Here is a 17,759-nt window from a genome sequence, read left to right as displayed (position 1 = left end):
TACTTTGTAATCAAAACTCTACTAGTACATTGTAGTATAAGAGTATGATATGAGAGTATAAGAAATGATCTGGATTTTTGGTTACTATGATCTCACACGTCCAGGAATAACAGTTTGCACATAATATATGAGTGTTTGGAAATGCGGATTAATTGCGACTTATTGTCCGCACACATTTTTTTTAAAGGAACTTGATCTAAGATAAGGCTGATTCGGAATGCGGCCAGTTGCATTTCACGTGTGACTTTTGCCATTTCCAAAAGAACGACAGTGTCAACTTCAAAATTTCAAAGGTGCAAGTTGCTTTTCTCTTATTCCAGAACGCTGTAAGGTAGTGAATTGTGATTTTGCACTATACTACTGAGATCAATTATAGACGGTACTGTGTTAAGGTGGTAATTTCTAATAATATGATTATTATAAGTATTAATACTACATAGTTCCACTTTTGTTGCACGATGGAGCAAATCCAGATCATCAGTACTGGTAAAAATAAACGTTGACTGGTTTTTAAATCAAAGTGTATCTGATGCTTTGCCAGGAGTATTCGTTATCTCTCAAATAATATAATAAATATCTCACGTGCAAAAACGAAGCTTGCTGAGTTTGTATACAAGTATACAGTATTCCGATGTTTTATAATAGTTTTTAGAATAGCACTACCCGGCATTGACTTTACCAAGGGAAAATCCCAGGTGAATTTGGTAAAGCAATCAAGTACCGTGAAAATAAATGCATTGCCGTTTGCATTGCTAGCTAGAGGGAAATGCCGTTGCAATGATGTATGTGACGACAAGGGAAACAAAAAGGGGGAGCGGGAATGAGCAATCTACTTGTTTACCATATTTGTGTAACCAGGTTACCTGGTTTGTTACCGAATATGTAACCAGGTTACCAGGTTTATTACCGTTTATGTAACCAGGTTACCAGGTTTATTACCGTTTATGTACCCAGATTACCAGATTTATTACCGTTTATGTAACCAGGTTACCAGGTTTGTTACCGAATATGTAACCAGGTTACCAGGTTTGTTACCGTATGTGTAACCAGGTTACCAGGTTTATTACCGTTTATGTAACCAGGTTACCAGGTTTATTACCGTTTATGTAACCGGGTTACCAGGTGTGTTACCATATGTGTAACCGGGTTACCAGGTGTGTTACCATATGTGTAACCGGGTTACCAGGTGTGTTACCGTATGTGTAACCGGGTTACCAGGTGTGTTACCATATGTGTAACCGGGTTACCAGGTGTGTTACCATATGTGTAACCGGGTTACCAGGTGTGTTACCATATGTGTAACCGGGTTACCAGGTGTGTTACCATATGTGTAACCGGGTTACCAGGTGTGTTACCATATGTGTAACCGGGTTACCAGGTGTGTTACCATATGTGTAACCGGGTTACCAGGTGTGTTACCATATGTGTAACCGGGTTACCAGGTGTGTTACCATATGTGTAACCGGGTTACCATATGTCGAAAATACGTACAATACTGACGTTCTCGGTCTTATCACTTCTAATGTCACCGGCATTAGTTATTTAATTAATTTTATAATTGTGGTCGTAATTTGTAACAGTTCATTACATACGTTGGGTATTTAATTGAATAATATAGAAATTTCTGCTTATGGAGTGTGTCCAATATAGTACCTATACTCCCTGTCCTGTGTTACCTTACCTAAACGAGTGGCCACTCTTACCTGGGACACACTTCCATGCATGCATGCCTCTCTTAATCATTCTTAAGATTAACTTACTTTGAACTTTTATAGAATGAACTGCTTTTGCCTGGGCCTTTTTAGGTATACGGTATTTTTATGTTTCTTAACTCACTTCTTATAATCTTAACATACACCGTATATGATTTAAGGGCACGTGTGATCGCATCGACTGCGGCGGGTGCTGGGCACTAGTTGCTCTTGGGAGTAGATCAAGCCGACGGATCCCCGATCCGATTTTCAAGAGAATTATTGCATCCATTTAGGGACACTTGCACCTTCATCCTGTACCCAACAATCTGCGAGCAGAATTGCCGCTTACCCATTGGTTCGCTGAAATACAGGGAGAGGGGGGCGCTGATTTCCAGCATCCCTTGGTGCTCCCAACTACGCAGCCAGACCCGCACAATCGACGCAACCACCCGTACACTCCATAGTAGCTGCCATTGTGATGTTATGTATACTTCCTAACACTTGTATCTAACATGTGATACGTGGTGATTTGTTAACATAACACCTGACAATCTGTGAGCCCTCTCATGGCCTTTTAACAACTGTTACATCCTGTTATTTGTTTAGATTTCTTACTTTGGTACCACACGTGACCTTTCACATGGCTTCTAATGCCGTTTACATCATGTGACCTTTTACATGGCTTCTTATGCCGTTTACATCATGTGACATTTCACATGGCTTATTTATGCCGTTATAACATGTGACCTTTCACATGGCTCATTTATGCCGTTATAACATGTGACCTTTCACATGGCTTATTTATGCCGTTATAACATGTGACCTTTCACATGGCTTATTTATGCCGTTATAACACGTGACCTTTCACATGGCTTATTTATGCCGTTATAACATGTGACCTTTCACATGGCTTATTTATGCCGTTATAACATGTGACCTTTCACATGGCTCATTTATGCCGTTATAACATGTGACCTTTCACATGGCTTATTTATGCCGTTATAACATGTGACCTTTCACATGGCTTATTTATGCCGTTATAACATGTGACATTTCACATGGCTTATTTATGCCGTTATGACATGTGACCTTTCACATGGCTTATTTATGCCGTTATAACATGTGACCTTTCACATGGCTCATTTATGCCGTTATAACATGTGACCTTTCACATGGCTTATTTATGCCGTTATAACATGTGACCTTTCACATGGCTTATCTTGTAAGTACCCTAGTTATTTCTAGACCTAGTACTTCTTCGCCCAATATTTTACATATGCAATAATTTTACGTTGGCGGAATCGGCAATATCAGCCGTAACATCTGCAGGAATATACCATCTGCAGAGGTTAATAACTACTTCGTTTGAGATCTCTACACTCACTTACCTTTTTATTTTATTTAATAGGGCCGGTGGCTAGTCCTTACCTAGGTTTGTTTAAGACTCGCGAGTCACCTGTTAAAGCAACGGCACGTGTGTTCGGGAATGCGTTATAAGGATAACACTGATCGTAAGGTTGAATAACCAGGAGTTCAGTGAGTATACCTTTATCGCTTTACAACACATAACTTACTGAATCAGCCGTGTCCTTACCAGGTACTTCCAACTAGTCCTTAATGGCCCTATTAGTTCGCATATGATTAACTATATTCACTCCTTATATACTCTTATTATGATCGTTAGCAGTTGCACCTTCCAGCTCCCTTCCCCAGACGACGTTTTAATTGGCAATACGGTAATAGTAATTTTATAAAGGGCAAAATAAGGGAAATTTCAGTGGTTTTGCTGTATATGGTGGATAATAACTATTTAGTTGACTGATATCCACCCTATTAAGCGCCTAATTGAAATAACAAAAATAATGACTGCCCTTTATCTTAATTTATAGTGGGTCAGTTATATTGACTATTATGTTGAAACCCGTTGTTTGATTAACTTAACCAGTGTTAAGTCTGTTTAGCTCTGTTAAATGTTTTATGCGCCCATAGTCCGATTACGTTATTCGATCACGTTATATATGGGTGTTTTCAGCCGTATTTTAATATTATATTGCCACTATAGAGTCAACTTACTTAACTTGAATTACTGCGTGTCAGTACGCTTTTCAGTGCTCGGAGGTAAGTTTACGAAAATAAGTCTTAGTGTCTTATCTCTTCTAGTTAATTGTAGGGCTCTGTGGTAATACGGTTAACGCCATATGCTTTTAGGTTCACGCTGGTGACACACAAGGTCTCCTAGTATAGTGGGTCCGCAATCCCACTGAGGCTAGATGGCGTGTACTGCTTGTTGCACCTATGTACTTATGTAGATGATTCCCGATGATGATCACATCCAATTAAAACAAGTGTTCCATGTAACGTAGGATCAAAGGTAGAATGTGGCCGATTACTTAATTTGCACTATTTGTGACAGTTAACTATTTGACTACAGCGTGTACATTATGGTTAACTAACATTTCACAACTTCTGGTAACTACTACTACTGGTGTTTTTATTTCAGCCTCGTAAATATAATGTTATTAATGCCATAATGTTAAATCATCTATTAACCTAGGTTCTACGGTATGGAATTGTGTGGTATGAATATGTGCTGTTAGACCTTTACCAATACATTACCCCGATTGAGTGGACTAGATTCCCATTGCCCATCAGAGGTCTATTAACGTAAGTGCTTGTTTACGGCCGATTCTAACGTACAACTCTTACCTTCAGGTAGATAGGTAACTGAAAGTAGCAGTTCACTGAAAGTCGGGATCCAGAAGGAGTACAGGAATAAAATGATATATGTGAAGAAGTAGGGGGGAAAAAGTCAATATTGTAAATTTGGAATTTTCTACCTCAAAAACCGCGGTAATTGGCCCCGGTGGCCCCGGTTTCTAAACGGAGTGGTTACGAGTTCCACTTTACCACACAACAACACAACATCACATTTCCCCTGCACTTTAATCTGACGGAGGAACACTGCTACTCTGATCGGAAGGTGTTTTAAGCTATGTTATGAACCATTTGCCGGCCACTGCTGGCTTATATTAACGAGCCACCACTCGACCGTGTTGGTTCATTATTGACTCCTTTCAACGAGCTATTGCTCGACCGTGATGAGTCACTGTGGGCTCTTTTTAACGAGGCACTGCTCGACCGTGATGAGTCACTATTGTAAATTTCAACGAGTCACTGCTCGACCATGATGAGTCACTATTGGCTCATTTCAACGAGTCACTGCTCGACCATGATGAGTCACTATTGGCTCATTTCAACGAGTCACTGCTCGACCATGATGAGTCACTATTGGCTCATTTCAACGAGTCACTGCTCGACCATGATGAGTCACTATTGGCTCATTTAACAAGTTACCACTCGTAACTTTTCACAGTGTTCCCAACACTTAGAACGTGCCTAATAACACTAAATGATATTCCGCACAATTCTTTTTTTTTTCGCATATAAAAAATAATCATGACACGTTAGTTAGACAACCATTAGGGTTAGCACCCCTTGGTATGACCCGTGAGTGACGAAGTGTTTAGATCCCATCAATTGACCAGTGTCACGTGATGCCAATTTTCGGTCTCCACACATAAACGGTGATGGAGTGGAATTTGTTAATCATGATATAGCTCGTAGCGCAGAGCGCTGAACGGTCACGCGAACTTTATCAAGGTTTGGCATGACACCAGTTTAATGTCCGGGCTCTGTTTAATTTCCTTAAACGCAATTTTCGTTACCCCGGTTACAGTCAATGAATGTGGATTTTGGTTGGGTGATAGTGATTATGAAGGTAACCAAGGTAACGCTACGGTGAATGTGAAGTGATCCTAGTTAATAATATACTGGACGCATCGCCTCCCTTCTCCGAAGGTTGGTCAAATATTAACTCTTAAACCTCACTATCGTCATCTCGCTGTGACTGGCGATTAACGATCAAACTTGTAACTTAACACTCCCGTTTTTAGATTTAAAAATTGCTGTGGCAAAGTGCCTACACTACAGTATCTCAGTGTATTTGAAACTTCTTGGTACAATGTCAATATTTTACGAAAGATTACCCGATATAAAAGAAGGGGGTGGCTAGACCCTGAGTTAATGATCCATTAACGGGGATCGATATTACTGTGGATAGCCAATAATGTTGAATACACAGACCTGTTTTTCCTAGATTTTCATCCTGGCCGTGGATTCCATAGTGTGTAGTGTTTCCAAGAAGTGTCCTCTGGAGTCGTTGTTTCCGTCATCACTCGTACTGTGTTTCTCGTCTAGATCCACGTCAGCGTCACTCCAGTATAATATGCGGGAGAAATTTGTTAACAAATCTTTTAGATCACGTACGCTTTTACTTATGCGAGCTATATACTCGTGTTTGTACTGATAAGGACGTGTTACGTATAATATGTAGGCTCGTATTTCAATTGAAGTACTGTGAGTGCACATATCAGGCCTCAATTAGAGCGTGTTATTAATAGTATTACTCGTTCATTTCCTGCTTCCACACAGGGTACAATACTGCCCGGGGACCCGCAGTTGGGTCCCGTATCAGGCTCCAATTTGTAAGACCCGGCGGTCAGGTGGAAGACTACCGTAATCTACAATGGTGGACCAAACTGTACTTAGATAAACCTAGGGTGGAGTGCTTATTTTAGGCTCCACAAGAGCGCTCCTACAACTCTTGAAACATGATTATGCCTGGCTAGCCGGAGTAACGAGTTCGACTTACCTACATCATGTCCTCCTTCAGGTCCACCAGGGTCCCGAGTTCGTAACGTCCCACTAATATAGTGGTACCCAACCACGGATACTCGGGAGCATTATTCCCGCAAGTGGCGGGAAGGAACTTAGTAATTTCAATCACAATTATAGCTCAGGATATTTCCTGGCTGGTGACTCAATAGTCACATACTTCGTTTAGAGACTAGTAACATACGCCTATTTAAGGGGGCCGGAATAGAACTTCCGACATCAATGTAATTAGAAGTAAACATACAATAGTCTTCAATAGAATATTTAACACGTAACCTATTAGCCCGTCCTAGGAGTACTCACCTCAGTATAGGAAAGGAGTTAGTTACAGGAAAGGAGTTCCGATGGGTTGGACTCTAGATATGTGATGATCTCCGCTGTTCACGATGATATGTCGTCAGTGCTCCTCCAAGAGTAGTATTCCATCCTGTCGTAAGAGAGTCCGTTGTGGAGAGAACCCAGGTTGGTGAGGACTGGAGAGAGAGAGAGAGCCCCAACTAAGTATTGTGCCGTATATTTATATCCTCCTCGTTAGGAGGTCGTTAATGAGAATTGTGTTATCTTGATTACTTCTCGATTGACTAACTCCGTTTAACGACCGTGAGGGGTTCCTTAGAGCGCTATCTTAACTTAGCTTGATTAGTTATGATTGACTGCGCTCGCTTCAGCTTTGTGATTGCTCCAAAACGCTATCTTGGTTGTCACTTTTATCTTGGTCCTGACACTGACGTGGGTTCACCAACTATCGTTGGCTGAAGTCAATTAACTCCGATAATCTAAAGAATTAATATCCAAGAGGCATTACACACAGGTAACTGAACACATACTGGTATGCTGAATACACACCGATATGCTGAACCATCGGAGGTTCTTACAGTGATGAATACTTGGACTCTGCAAATGAACTTTCCTGTTTTGGAAGTAAGACGTTATGATGACAACCATATTGCCATCTCTCAAAGACGGTTCCTTATTTCAGGATCTGATGTGTCTGGGGACAAAGAATCTCCTTACGGGTAATTTCCGCTGTTGTTTTAACAAGGGACTCATAAAAATCATTTTTAGGATTTTATAAAAACGGCCACGAACAACAGTGTCGTTATTACACGAAATCCAGTCGCTTGGACTTCTAATAGTAATACAATGTTTTTAGTTTAACAATAACATCACTGAATGTGAGCAGGTACCAATGGTATGTGCCCATCGAATACATGACAGGAGCCGATATCGAGTTCGCGTGGCTGAAACCTCATGACACGGTCCTTATAGAGTTTGATTTCTCCGATCTTGATAGCTTCATCAGGCTGAACATGAATAGCGCGGGTTACTACATCGTTAACTACAGTTTTGATCTTAACGAGAGGCTCACGAAACATATCAGTGATGAAGAAAACTACAAGGTTTCTTTTTCTTTAACTTTTATTCGAACGTTTCTAATTTTTATTCAGTCGAATTATCAGTCAGCTTTAATAACTCAGCATTAGATTCTTAACACTGATTTTACTGATTTGTCTCCCACTCAGGCTCTAAAAATACCAGAAGTTCAGGGCTTACTGTACGACACATTCCTGCGTTTATACTAGTCAGTACTCACCCATTCTCAGGGGACTACTAAGATGCATATAATATAGTATAATTGCATTGACAGAGATTATGAGCGTACGCGCCCTTGACCATGCTGCTCGCTAGGAGCAGTGTCACTACGGCAGAGGGTTAATACATATTTGGATTAGGGTATAGAGTTGGATTTGGTGGGCGTGGGGAGGTGTGAGTAATGTCAGAAGTGGAGTTAAAATAGGTGTGAGGTAGAGGTACAGGGGCAGATAGTAGGAATAATTAGCAGACACGACATGTCATATGAGGGGTTTACTCTGCGAGGAGAGTGTTGGGTGATTTTTTGTTATTTGTTATTTTTGATTTTGAAGTTTGGGTGGGGGAATGTTGGGGATGGGGGGAAATTATCGCATCCGACCAGTTTTGTTCTTCACCCAGAATTCAATAGTCTTCTCTTGACTTCGGAGAGAAAGCCTGGTTGTGTGCATGGGCGTAAATCTAACATTCCAAATATGTGCATTGCAGAGCAAGTACCAGGGTACCTTTAAGACACTGTTTGGATGAAATTCGGGGCCGACTACCTTCAAACTAACGCCACAGCTGAAAAAGACTTACCTATGATGCTGCAACACGGTTTCAAGACATGTTTGAGTGTTTAAACCTTACCTATCATTTTTATTTAAGCCTTATTTTGACGAACCTCAGACATAGAAAGCAAAAAGTAAACGATACGCATACAAATTGAACTCAAGACACCAAATATGCTTAAATTGAACATTATTAATTACATATTTATATTGCACCTGTGTTTCATCTGCGCGCCGCCGACCCCCCACGTGTCGCCGACTACCCACCATGGAAAATATTGGAAGCTTTTCAAATTATCTGAAACATTATTTATTGACCAGGCTGAAAGTATTGTTTGCTGTCCAGTTAGCATGCCTTACGAAGTCGAGGAGTGTGTCAATGTTGCAAAAGCTAAATTCGATGCCTATAAAAACGGCATTGAGCCTAAATCCGAGTTTAAGATCACTATGCTGAACACGGTTATGTCTGGTAAATTACGAGATGTTATAGATAACTGGAACTTCTTGTGGAAAAAATTCCAGAATTCTGACTCAGCCAGTGAACAACAAACAATTTATCAAGCTTTAGGTCTGATTCAGGACAAGGATACGCTCAAAAAGTAAGTTTCTACAAAGTATTTATTATCAAGATTACGTATCCGAATATTAATTCAGGTTGTTGGTCTCTGCTTTTAAAATTATCAAAATTTTCCTTATATGAATATCTCATAGTACCACAGTGTACCACTAGGTACCACAGTGTACCACTAGTACCACAGTGTACCACAGTGTACCACAGTGTACCACAGTGTACCACAGTGTACCACTAGGTACGCTGACCACTTTTACTTCCCAACTACTCAGCTCTTATTTACACTTCAGTTTCTCTGAGTTTTGCCTGGATCCTATCTTATGCGTCGAAGTGACTCCCTCTACAATACTGGGCCGGAGTATCGCTCAAACTAAGCTTGGACGAGAGGTTTCTTGGGATTTTTTGGTGCTAAACTGGCAACGGGAATTCACCGAAGAGTATGTTTTTTAATGTTTTTAATTAAAGGTTCTGGCTTCCTCTGTTTCTGCTTATATTCTTTGTCCTCCTTTAATTTTATTTTTAAATTCAGAATAATGAATGATTTTTTTCGAGACCTCGAATAATTGATCTCAATTATTCGTGGTCTCGACAAAATATCATCCATTGAGAAATTTAAAAACGGTAAAACAATAACCGTTGACTGCCTGTTTTCAGATTCACAGATGCCCTATTTGCTGTTGAATGCTTTACCATCGCTGAGTTCTGTTCTGATTTCCGCTGACCAACAAACATACGAGGTTAGTTTTTCCCACCTGGAGGGCTTCCCTGCCAGTGTTATTTGTTTTAAATCTCCACAATCGGAGGAAAGTTTTTTCATTTTTGGTAATAATTTACGATTCCTCAGTACAGTTTTCGATTAGTTGATGTTACTATTTCAGCAAGCCATAGTCCCATGAGGCCGGTCAAATATTAGAAGCTATTTATAAATCAGGAGAACTAAGTGTGATAGTGTTAATCTAACTGAGGTTATATTTCAGATAACAGAGTTCTTCTCCGGTCAACTGGAAAGTCTGGGACCTGGCAGAGCAGCTTACGAATCAGCTCTTCAGAGTATCAAGGGAAACATTGGTTGGCTTGAGAAACACAAATCTGCTGTTCAGGAGTCAGTCAAAACATCGCTAATTAGAATTAGGCGATGTTTTGTGACAGTACTATACTGATTTCTCAACACAGATTATAATCGACTGATGTTTATTTTTCATATTTTGCTCTATATTTTTAATTTAATGCTTTATAATTGGTATTATCAATTATTTCCAATAAATAACCACATATAGTTTTAGTTATCTGACAGTATTCAGAGTTATTGTAGTTAATTTTATTATGTCATGTTCCAGACTACATGACTCATGTAGATTTGTTTCATAATATTGATCAATATTATTAAGGGAACTTTTATTAAGGACAACTATATTCAGGAATTTTCACTTCTCTTTCGGAAATAAACTTGGAAAACCATAAATTGCAATTCTAGTCATTTATAACAAAATAGTATGGACATATTAATATGCAATGATTTTGGAGCTATTCGAAGTCTGTGCGACTTTCAGAGTGCAGAGGGCCACATATGAATTTCTTGATATAACACACAAGGGTGCAGTGAAAAGGCCGGTGATCTTTTCATCTTTCCAGCCATAAATTTCGGTCTCAGAAACAATTTCAGTTTTTTCTGATACCAGAAGCTGCGCAGCTAAATGTCCCTAACTAACATAATAAGTACAAGAAAGTAAGAAATGATATCCTACGTCTCTCCTCCTCCCATTGTGAGCACCGCGGACCGTGACCTCTAGAGCGTACGACCGACTGTACGGCGGCGCCGTACAAAACAGAGCTCTACGCAACTACATGGGTTTTGTGAAAACGAACAGGACTCTGGAGCGGTGGCGGGGGCAGACGCGACGCTGGATTAGTTGATATCGTGTCCACAATCTACATCTCAAGCCTCCTGAACCCTTGATCCGATCCTTAGTACGTTCAACTCAAGGTAGGGTATAACTCCGCTCCTATGCGCACGGGGGGCGAGGACCTTCCATGCACGCTTATGTACAATCTAGGATAGACAGAATCGCGACGATCTTAGGTGCAGAATACTGCCACCGAAATCCTTGGTGAAGTACGTTTTTGTGTTAATACGTTGTATAACCGCCGCGCACAGTGCGTTATCGGCTCCCCCTGTATCGTCAGGACGATAGTGAACGACAGGGGGGTCACAACGGATACAACGTTTTTTGTTCTTCAGCTTCGCAGTTTCTTTCTCTGATTATAGTGAAAGTTGATAAATCTGACATTTTGGAGTAAACGGAAACGAATGATCATGAATTAATAATGGGATTGGTTTTATATTTATAAATAGATCGCTATAGAACATATTTTTTCCCGATCCATGACTCGTGCCGAAGGCACAAAGAGGTTCAAGCCAAGGTGTAATCGATCGAGGTTTTTTTTTGTAATATGGTAGCTTTGCTACGAGCGTGCGTTGCGTTGAGTGCGGCGTACGTGCCTGCGAGCACTGTTTATCGCCCACGTGGAACTACCTGCGCAAAGTTATTTGCGTGATAATCTGAATTAGATATTTGTTGACGCGCGGCGCGAACCTACCAGTAACATTATTAATTTCATCATGTACGTATCCCACTAGGCTCTAATTGATCGCAGATTATTAGTATTTGTGTTAGTATTACTATGTTGCACAGATCCGTTCATTGCAGAAACAATAAACATATGGTTTTTACATAGAAGTTTACACATTTTCAAAATTCAATATAGAATTTATTAACTGGGCGCGCGCGCAGTCGCAATGTCACGTTCGCCATATTTGCATGTTTATATAAACAGTAAAGACTGGGCCGTCCCCCAGTTGTTTGGAATAATGAATAAATACGCCATCACGGTTCGGGAATGAGCGGCCCATCCACAAAAGAAAAGCGGCCGCATAATCTTGTTTAAATTGTTTTTGTTTTGTTTTTAAACATCTTTCTTTACTGTACACAGGGTGTGTCGGTAAGCTATTACAATTTGACAATAAAATGTTGGGACGCGCGCCGGAGTGGACTCGTCCGACGAACATAATTTTTACGAGTAGCACCCTTTAATGACTGACAGCTTCCAACCCTCAAGCGGTCGCGCTAAATCTTACTGGGCCGCGCTCAGCCTGTCATTCCGCCGAATCTCTATGAACATAATAGCCTGCGGTCCCCAGGTAAGCTAAATCACTCTACAGTCGATTCTTCCATTTTCACCACTTTTAGTTTCGCATTGGATGAGCACATGTTTGATGTTATACGCGCGCGTTACGTATCAATCATATTTGATCCCGATTTCTTACTTTGGGTTTCAAACTTGATTCACGATGTCAATCCTTTGCAGCTCGGTGAGGCACAGTGGTGCATCTCGCCGATCTACCGGCGAGAAGAATTATTTGATGCGCGGTGCGACCCAGTAGTGCATTTTCGGTAGATCGGCGAGATGCACCACTGTGCCTCACCGAACTGCGAAGGATTGACATCGTGAATCAAGCTATCATGTTCATAAACATAGGGATTAGGCGCGGAATGACAGGCTGAGCGCGGCCCAGTACACAGCTGGGGACCTGAAACCAGGTTTTCGATCAAACGCTGCCATGTGTAGTCAAACGTCGCCAAAAGTTGCTCTCGTCCAATGAAATCGCTTCATCATGTAAGCCAAGCTCCGCATATGAATATATGTAATTCAATTATGCATACTGACTTGCAAACTGCAGCGATTTCATTGGACGAGAGCAACTGTTGGCGACATTTGACTACAAATGGCAGCATTTGATCAAAAACCTGGTTTCAGCCCCCCTGTGAGTAATCTAAACACGTGCGCTTTAACATCCAATGAGCATTCGCACTTTTTTCATATCAGGGCGATTGAGGTCGCGTAATTCACTCAGCCCGAATAGAGATTCGGCGGAATGACAGGCTGACGTACTGCTGAGCGCGAGCGCTGCCCAGTTTACCTGGGGACCCCAGGCTATATATTATGTTAGGCGGAATGACAGGCTGAGCGTGGCCCAGTAACGCCCAGTAAATGAATAAGCTGTGGGAAAAATAATTTTTAACGAGTTATGAGCAATTAACCATTTTTGTCGAGCGCGCGCATGTGACAGGTTTGTAAAACGATATTTGAGCTGTTTATGCTTTAAGGAAAACAAAATTTAAATTTTATTGCCATTACAATGAATAATGATATCATAATAAATATAAGTAGACATTGCATCCTAAAATAAACTTGTTAAGTCCAGTACAACCTATAAGATTCCTATACTAAATTGGATGTGCGGCGCGGCCAGTAGTGCATCGCGCATACACAACACATAATGTACGGTGCTTAATTGACGATGTCAATTCATGGCAGCTCGGCGCGGCACAGTAGCGCATCTCGCCGATCTAGCCAGAGAAGCCTCATTGAGTGCGCGGCAGGGCACAGTAACGCATCGCGCTACAAGTACGGTGCTCTTTTCGAGCTTCTTGGATATACGTAATTATTATAGAGGATCTAATCAGCATTAATAAACTAGCAAGCTAGTTTATAAGCAAGTATAAGCTAGTATGGGCAAATATTTGCGAAAAACGCTGTTTTATGAGCGGTGGACCTAAATTTCACCGTTATGGGTTATGACTGAATTTTTCTGATATGACCAGTTTATAAGTTCACTGTGGATGGCACGAAACACGATTGATGTACTGAAATTAGTTTAATTATGAAAGATAACTGTGTTATTATTGGAATTAAACCATCAGAAATTAATAAAACATTTTTTGAAGGTTCTTTAACAAAAAAAATTTTGTCGTTTCTTTGACCGAAATTTCGCAGTTTTGATTTATAAATTTTTGACCTTTGACCAATCAGTCAGGTCTGTGAGAGTGAAACAAGTCGCCATCAATTAAGTATCGAAAGCTGTATATCCGGAGAAAACTTTGATGAAAGGTAACTTCGAAAATGTCGAATGGGTGGGACAATTTCAAATATTAACTTTCTGTGACCCAAATTTCGCGTTTTTGACTGAATTTTTTCAACGACCAGTTTGTGAGTTAACTGTGGATGGCATGAGACACGATTTAGGTACTGAAAGCTAGATTAAGAAAGATGATAACTGGAAAACTATCAGAAATTAAAAAGAAATGTTTTTTTAACAAAATCTCTTCTGCCGTTTCTTTGACAGAAATTTCACAATATTGACCATTTTTGACCCTTAATCAATCAATGAGGTCACTGGAAGTGACAAAAGTTACGATCGAGGTGCTAGGACCTGAATATCCGGAGAAAACTTTAATGGAAGGAAAATTTGAAAATGTCAATTTTTATCACTGCGACACAACTCGCTGAGAGACACCTTTGCAGAACTAATGAGAACTGTGAAATGCAAGGATGTGCAGACTGAGCCGGTTCTTCTTCCAGTTGATGGTCTAGAGCTACCAAAGGGAACAGTCCTAGGAGACCAAGTTAGGCTGGACATTTCTGCAAGATCGATTTGGAATGCTTCAGAGAGGGCATTTTTTGATGTAAGGGTATTTCATGCCCCAGCCCCCTCCAATGCAAGCAAATCGATCCCAGCGATGTACCAGTCCCATGAAAATGAGAAAAAGCGATGTTACAACGCAAGGGTTTCTTGAAGTGGAGAAAGGAAGCTTCACACCTTTAGTTTTCTCGACTTCTGGTGGAATGGGTGGTGAAGCTGAAAGACTGGTTAAGAAGCTGGCCAGTAAGATGGAGTACCGCACTGGCCAGAGGTACTCGGATGCTGTAGGATACATTAGAAAGCGCCTTCGCTTTGAAATCCTAAGAACAACAGTGATTTCTCTCCGTGGAGACAGAGGTGCGAGAAAAAACATTGTTGATATAAACAGTCTAGATCTTAACTTGGAGCCACAAGGCCAAGTATATATTGTTTGAATAATTTTATTAATTTTTATCTCATGGAGAAATGTTATCCCTAGCGGAAGTTTTCGATGGTCACCCTGTATTATATCACCAAATATTTCAAAATAGTATTGAAGTGTACTGAAACATCTATTGAATTATGAATAAAGTAAAGTAGAGTAAAGTAAAGTAAAGTAAAGTCTCTCTCTCTCTCTCTCTCTCGGTTACAGTCAACGGTTTTTGGCCTCCTAAGGTAAGTGGGAAGCATTCTCGCCGTGCCCACAGAATGCAACTCCTGCTAGCTACATGCCAGGACTCCCAAAGTAAAGTAAAGTAAAATTTATTACATCATCACATTTATCTACAAAATATCATCGCACTATGTAAATAAATATATAATAAATATTTCCCCACCAACGTTTGCATTAATTATTTATGGGTATAAGTACAGGGTGGCCCAAAAGCAACTACCCACACGCAACCCTTTAACAACTCACATAATTCGTCTTTGAATTTCACAAAAATTTCAGAGAATATAGATATCCAGGTCAAAATTAGAATTTCTGAAAGTTTCGCAAAATTTTATTGATTACAGAGGGTGTGGCACGCCACTCCCTCTTTTTCACTATTGTCGACATAAAGTGAGAACGCTTTAAGCTAGGAACTCCAAAGTTTCTAAACACATTTGGTTAGATAATTCAAATGATTTCCCAAAATTTCAAGTTGATTGAACACAATTTAGGCAAGTTATGACCCTTTTAAGATCTTGCAGATACGTGATCTCGGCACTTAATCACTAATCAGTGATTTCGTCAACCAATCAGTGATCTCATCGGGAGTTATTCGCTAACGTGCAAAAATGAGCCTCATTAGGCAGTACCAAACATGTTGGGGGATGACGATCTGATCACTTTGAGTGAATACTGATAGTGACTTTCACCTCAACACATACCAACAGGTCGACCTCAGTGATAAAGGGAAAATCCCTCTTGGACTATTCCTTAACAAATACAAATACAGGAATATTAATATCACAGGAACTCACCTCAGATGGCTAACATGGCTACTTTCAGGGCACAGCCCACTAGCTTACTTTCAGACTGTGGCTAACAACGTCAACTTTGAGATGCAAGACTGCGAACACTGCCCAGGGGAAGCAGAAACATCACAACATTTCCTCTGTGAATGTGTACAGCTGATGACTATCAGAATGAGAATATTTGGTAAACCTCTACTCACAATGGAGGAAATTATCAACAGCAAACTCAACCACATCATAAAGTTTGTGGACCAGTCAAAAAGACTAGACAAGGAAGATCTGTTTGGGTAAACTACTAGGATTTAACACCAGGAAATAACACAATTTCAGGAAAACAACATCAGGAAATAACCACGCCCAGGTAAACTAATAATAGCACCAATTCCAGGAGATGACCTTGCTCGGAAGTCCCTTGTCTGCCCACCGAAGTACCACAACCGAAGTGGGTTTGCTCTGAGACAGGTAGTGACAGCTTCAAGACTCCAGAGGTCTGTTGCATTGATATTTATTATTTTATGATTTCGTATATACTTTGGGAGTCCTGGAATGCAGCTAGCTGGAGTTGCATTCTGTGGGCACGGCGAGAAGGCCCCCTTCATTAAGTAAGAGGCCAGAAACCGTTGACCAGAACAGAGAGAGAGAGAGAGAGAGAGAGATAGTGACTTTCCTTAAACTCAAAGATATTCGCGTTATATCGCTTCCGTTACTGCCCTATAAGCAGTCTCGAACCAATCAGATGGTTGATTGAGTGAGGAGATCACTGATTAAGTGTCGGGATCAAGTATCCACCATATCTTAAAATGATCATAACTCTGCTTAATTATGATCAATCAACTTGAAATTTTGGGAAATCACTTGAATTATCAAACCAAATGTGTCTATAAACTTTGGAGTTCCTAGCTCGAAGGGTTCTCACTTTATGGCGACAATAGTGAGAAAAAGGGAGTGACGTGCCACGCCCTCTGTAATCAATGAAATTTTAAGTTATATAATGCTCTGAAATTTTTGTGGAATTCTGACACAATTTACGTGAGTTTTTAAAGCGTTGCGTGTGGGTAGTTACTTTTGGGCCACCCTGTAGTTTTTGATGAAACAATAAGTTTTATTTTACATTACTTAAATCATAAATAAATTAAGAGCTTAAGACCAGAGGGGGGGGGGGGGGGGGGGGGGGGGGGGGGGGGGGGGGGGGGGGGGGGGGGGGGGGGGGGGTGGGGTAAACGGTCAAAAAAATGATACTTTAAATAAATTCATTCTTTGATGACACAAATTTTGCTGCCATTCACATATTTATAGCTGCTTAACTTTTTTTGATAAATGAGGTTAGCCGATTCTTAAAAAATTAACTATACAACATTGAGGTAAATAAATTTTAGGTTAAGATTTCATTACACTCCAAAATATTTTGTTATTTTCGGTCAGCAAATGTTAACTCTAAATTTTAGGTTCATAATTGTCAGTAAAAACGAAATCTAAACGTTTTTAAATGCAGTTAACCTCTTAATTTAGATATAGCAAAAATAGATTAATTTATAGAGTTGTTATTTGGTCCTTAACGGCCAGGTAGCGCAGTTGGTTAGAACGCCTGTCTTACAATCGTTAGGTTGCGAGTTCGAAACCCACTGACTGCCTGGTCGTGGGGTGAGCGTCGTCGACGTTCAGCTAAGGATCATGAGTGGTCTATGCAGCCCCCCGGT

General features: G+C 40.5%; 2 protein-coding genes across 2 annotated transcripts in view; both read left to right on the top strand.

The window, feature by feature from the left end:
- Positions 1-8,011, top strand: part of LOC134826301 (aminopeptidase N-like) — a 28,307-nt gene extending 20,296 nt beyond the window's left edge. Inside the window, exons 11-13 of the mRNA XM_063838630.1 lie at positions 7,306-7,444; positions 7,612-7,828; positions 7,952-8,011. Coding sequence (XP_063694700.1) covers positions 7,306-7,444; positions 7,612-7,828; positions 7,952-8,011 — 416 coding nt within the window. The remainder of the gene's footprint in view (positions 1-7,305; positions 7,445-7,611; positions 7,829-7,951) is intronic.
- A 409-nt stretch (positions 8,012-8,420) lies between these two features.
- LOC134811585 (aminopeptidase N-like) lies at positions 8,421-9,877 on the top strand. Its single transcript, XM_063818555.1, has 4 exons — positions 8,421-8,627; positions 8,891-9,168; positions 9,431-9,577; positions 9,795-9,877. The coding sequence occupies exons 2-4, from the start codon at positions 8,921-8,923 to the stop codon at positions 9,859-9,861; spliced, it is 462 nt and encodes a 153-aa protein (XP_063674625.1). The 5' UTR covers positions 8,421-8,627; positions 8,891-8,920; the 3' UTR covers positions 9,862-9,877.
- The last annotated feature ends 7,882 nt before the right edge of the window (positions 9,878-17,759 follow it).

This window comes from Bolinopsis microptera, chromosome 2 (genome assembly GCF_026151205.1).
Source record: "Bolinopsis microptera isolate Bmic1 chromosome 2, MBARI_Bmic_1.0, whole genome shotgun sequence".
NCBI lineage: Eukaryota > Metazoa > Ctenophora > Tentaculata > Lobata > Bolinopsidae > Bolinopsis > Bolinopsis microptera.
This window is presented reverse-complemented; position numbering and strand designations above follow the sequence as displayed.

What these genes read in the sequence shown, in the direction of transcription:
- LOC134811585 (XM_063818555.1), top strand. Translation starts at nt 8,921, where the DNA reads ATGCCTTACGAAGTCGAGGAGTGTGTCAATGTTGCAAAAGCTAAATTC. An exon ending in GACAAGGATACGCTCAAAAA is followed by an intron (nt 9,169 to 9,430) that starts GTAAGTTTCTAC and finishes TTTACACTTCAG; the next exon opens with TTTCTCTGAGTTTTGCCTGG. An exon ending in CAACGGGAATTCACCGAAGA is followed by an intron (nt 9,578 to 9,794) that starts GTATGTTTTTTA and finishes GCCTGTTTTCAG; the next exon opens with ATTCACAGATGCCCTATTTG.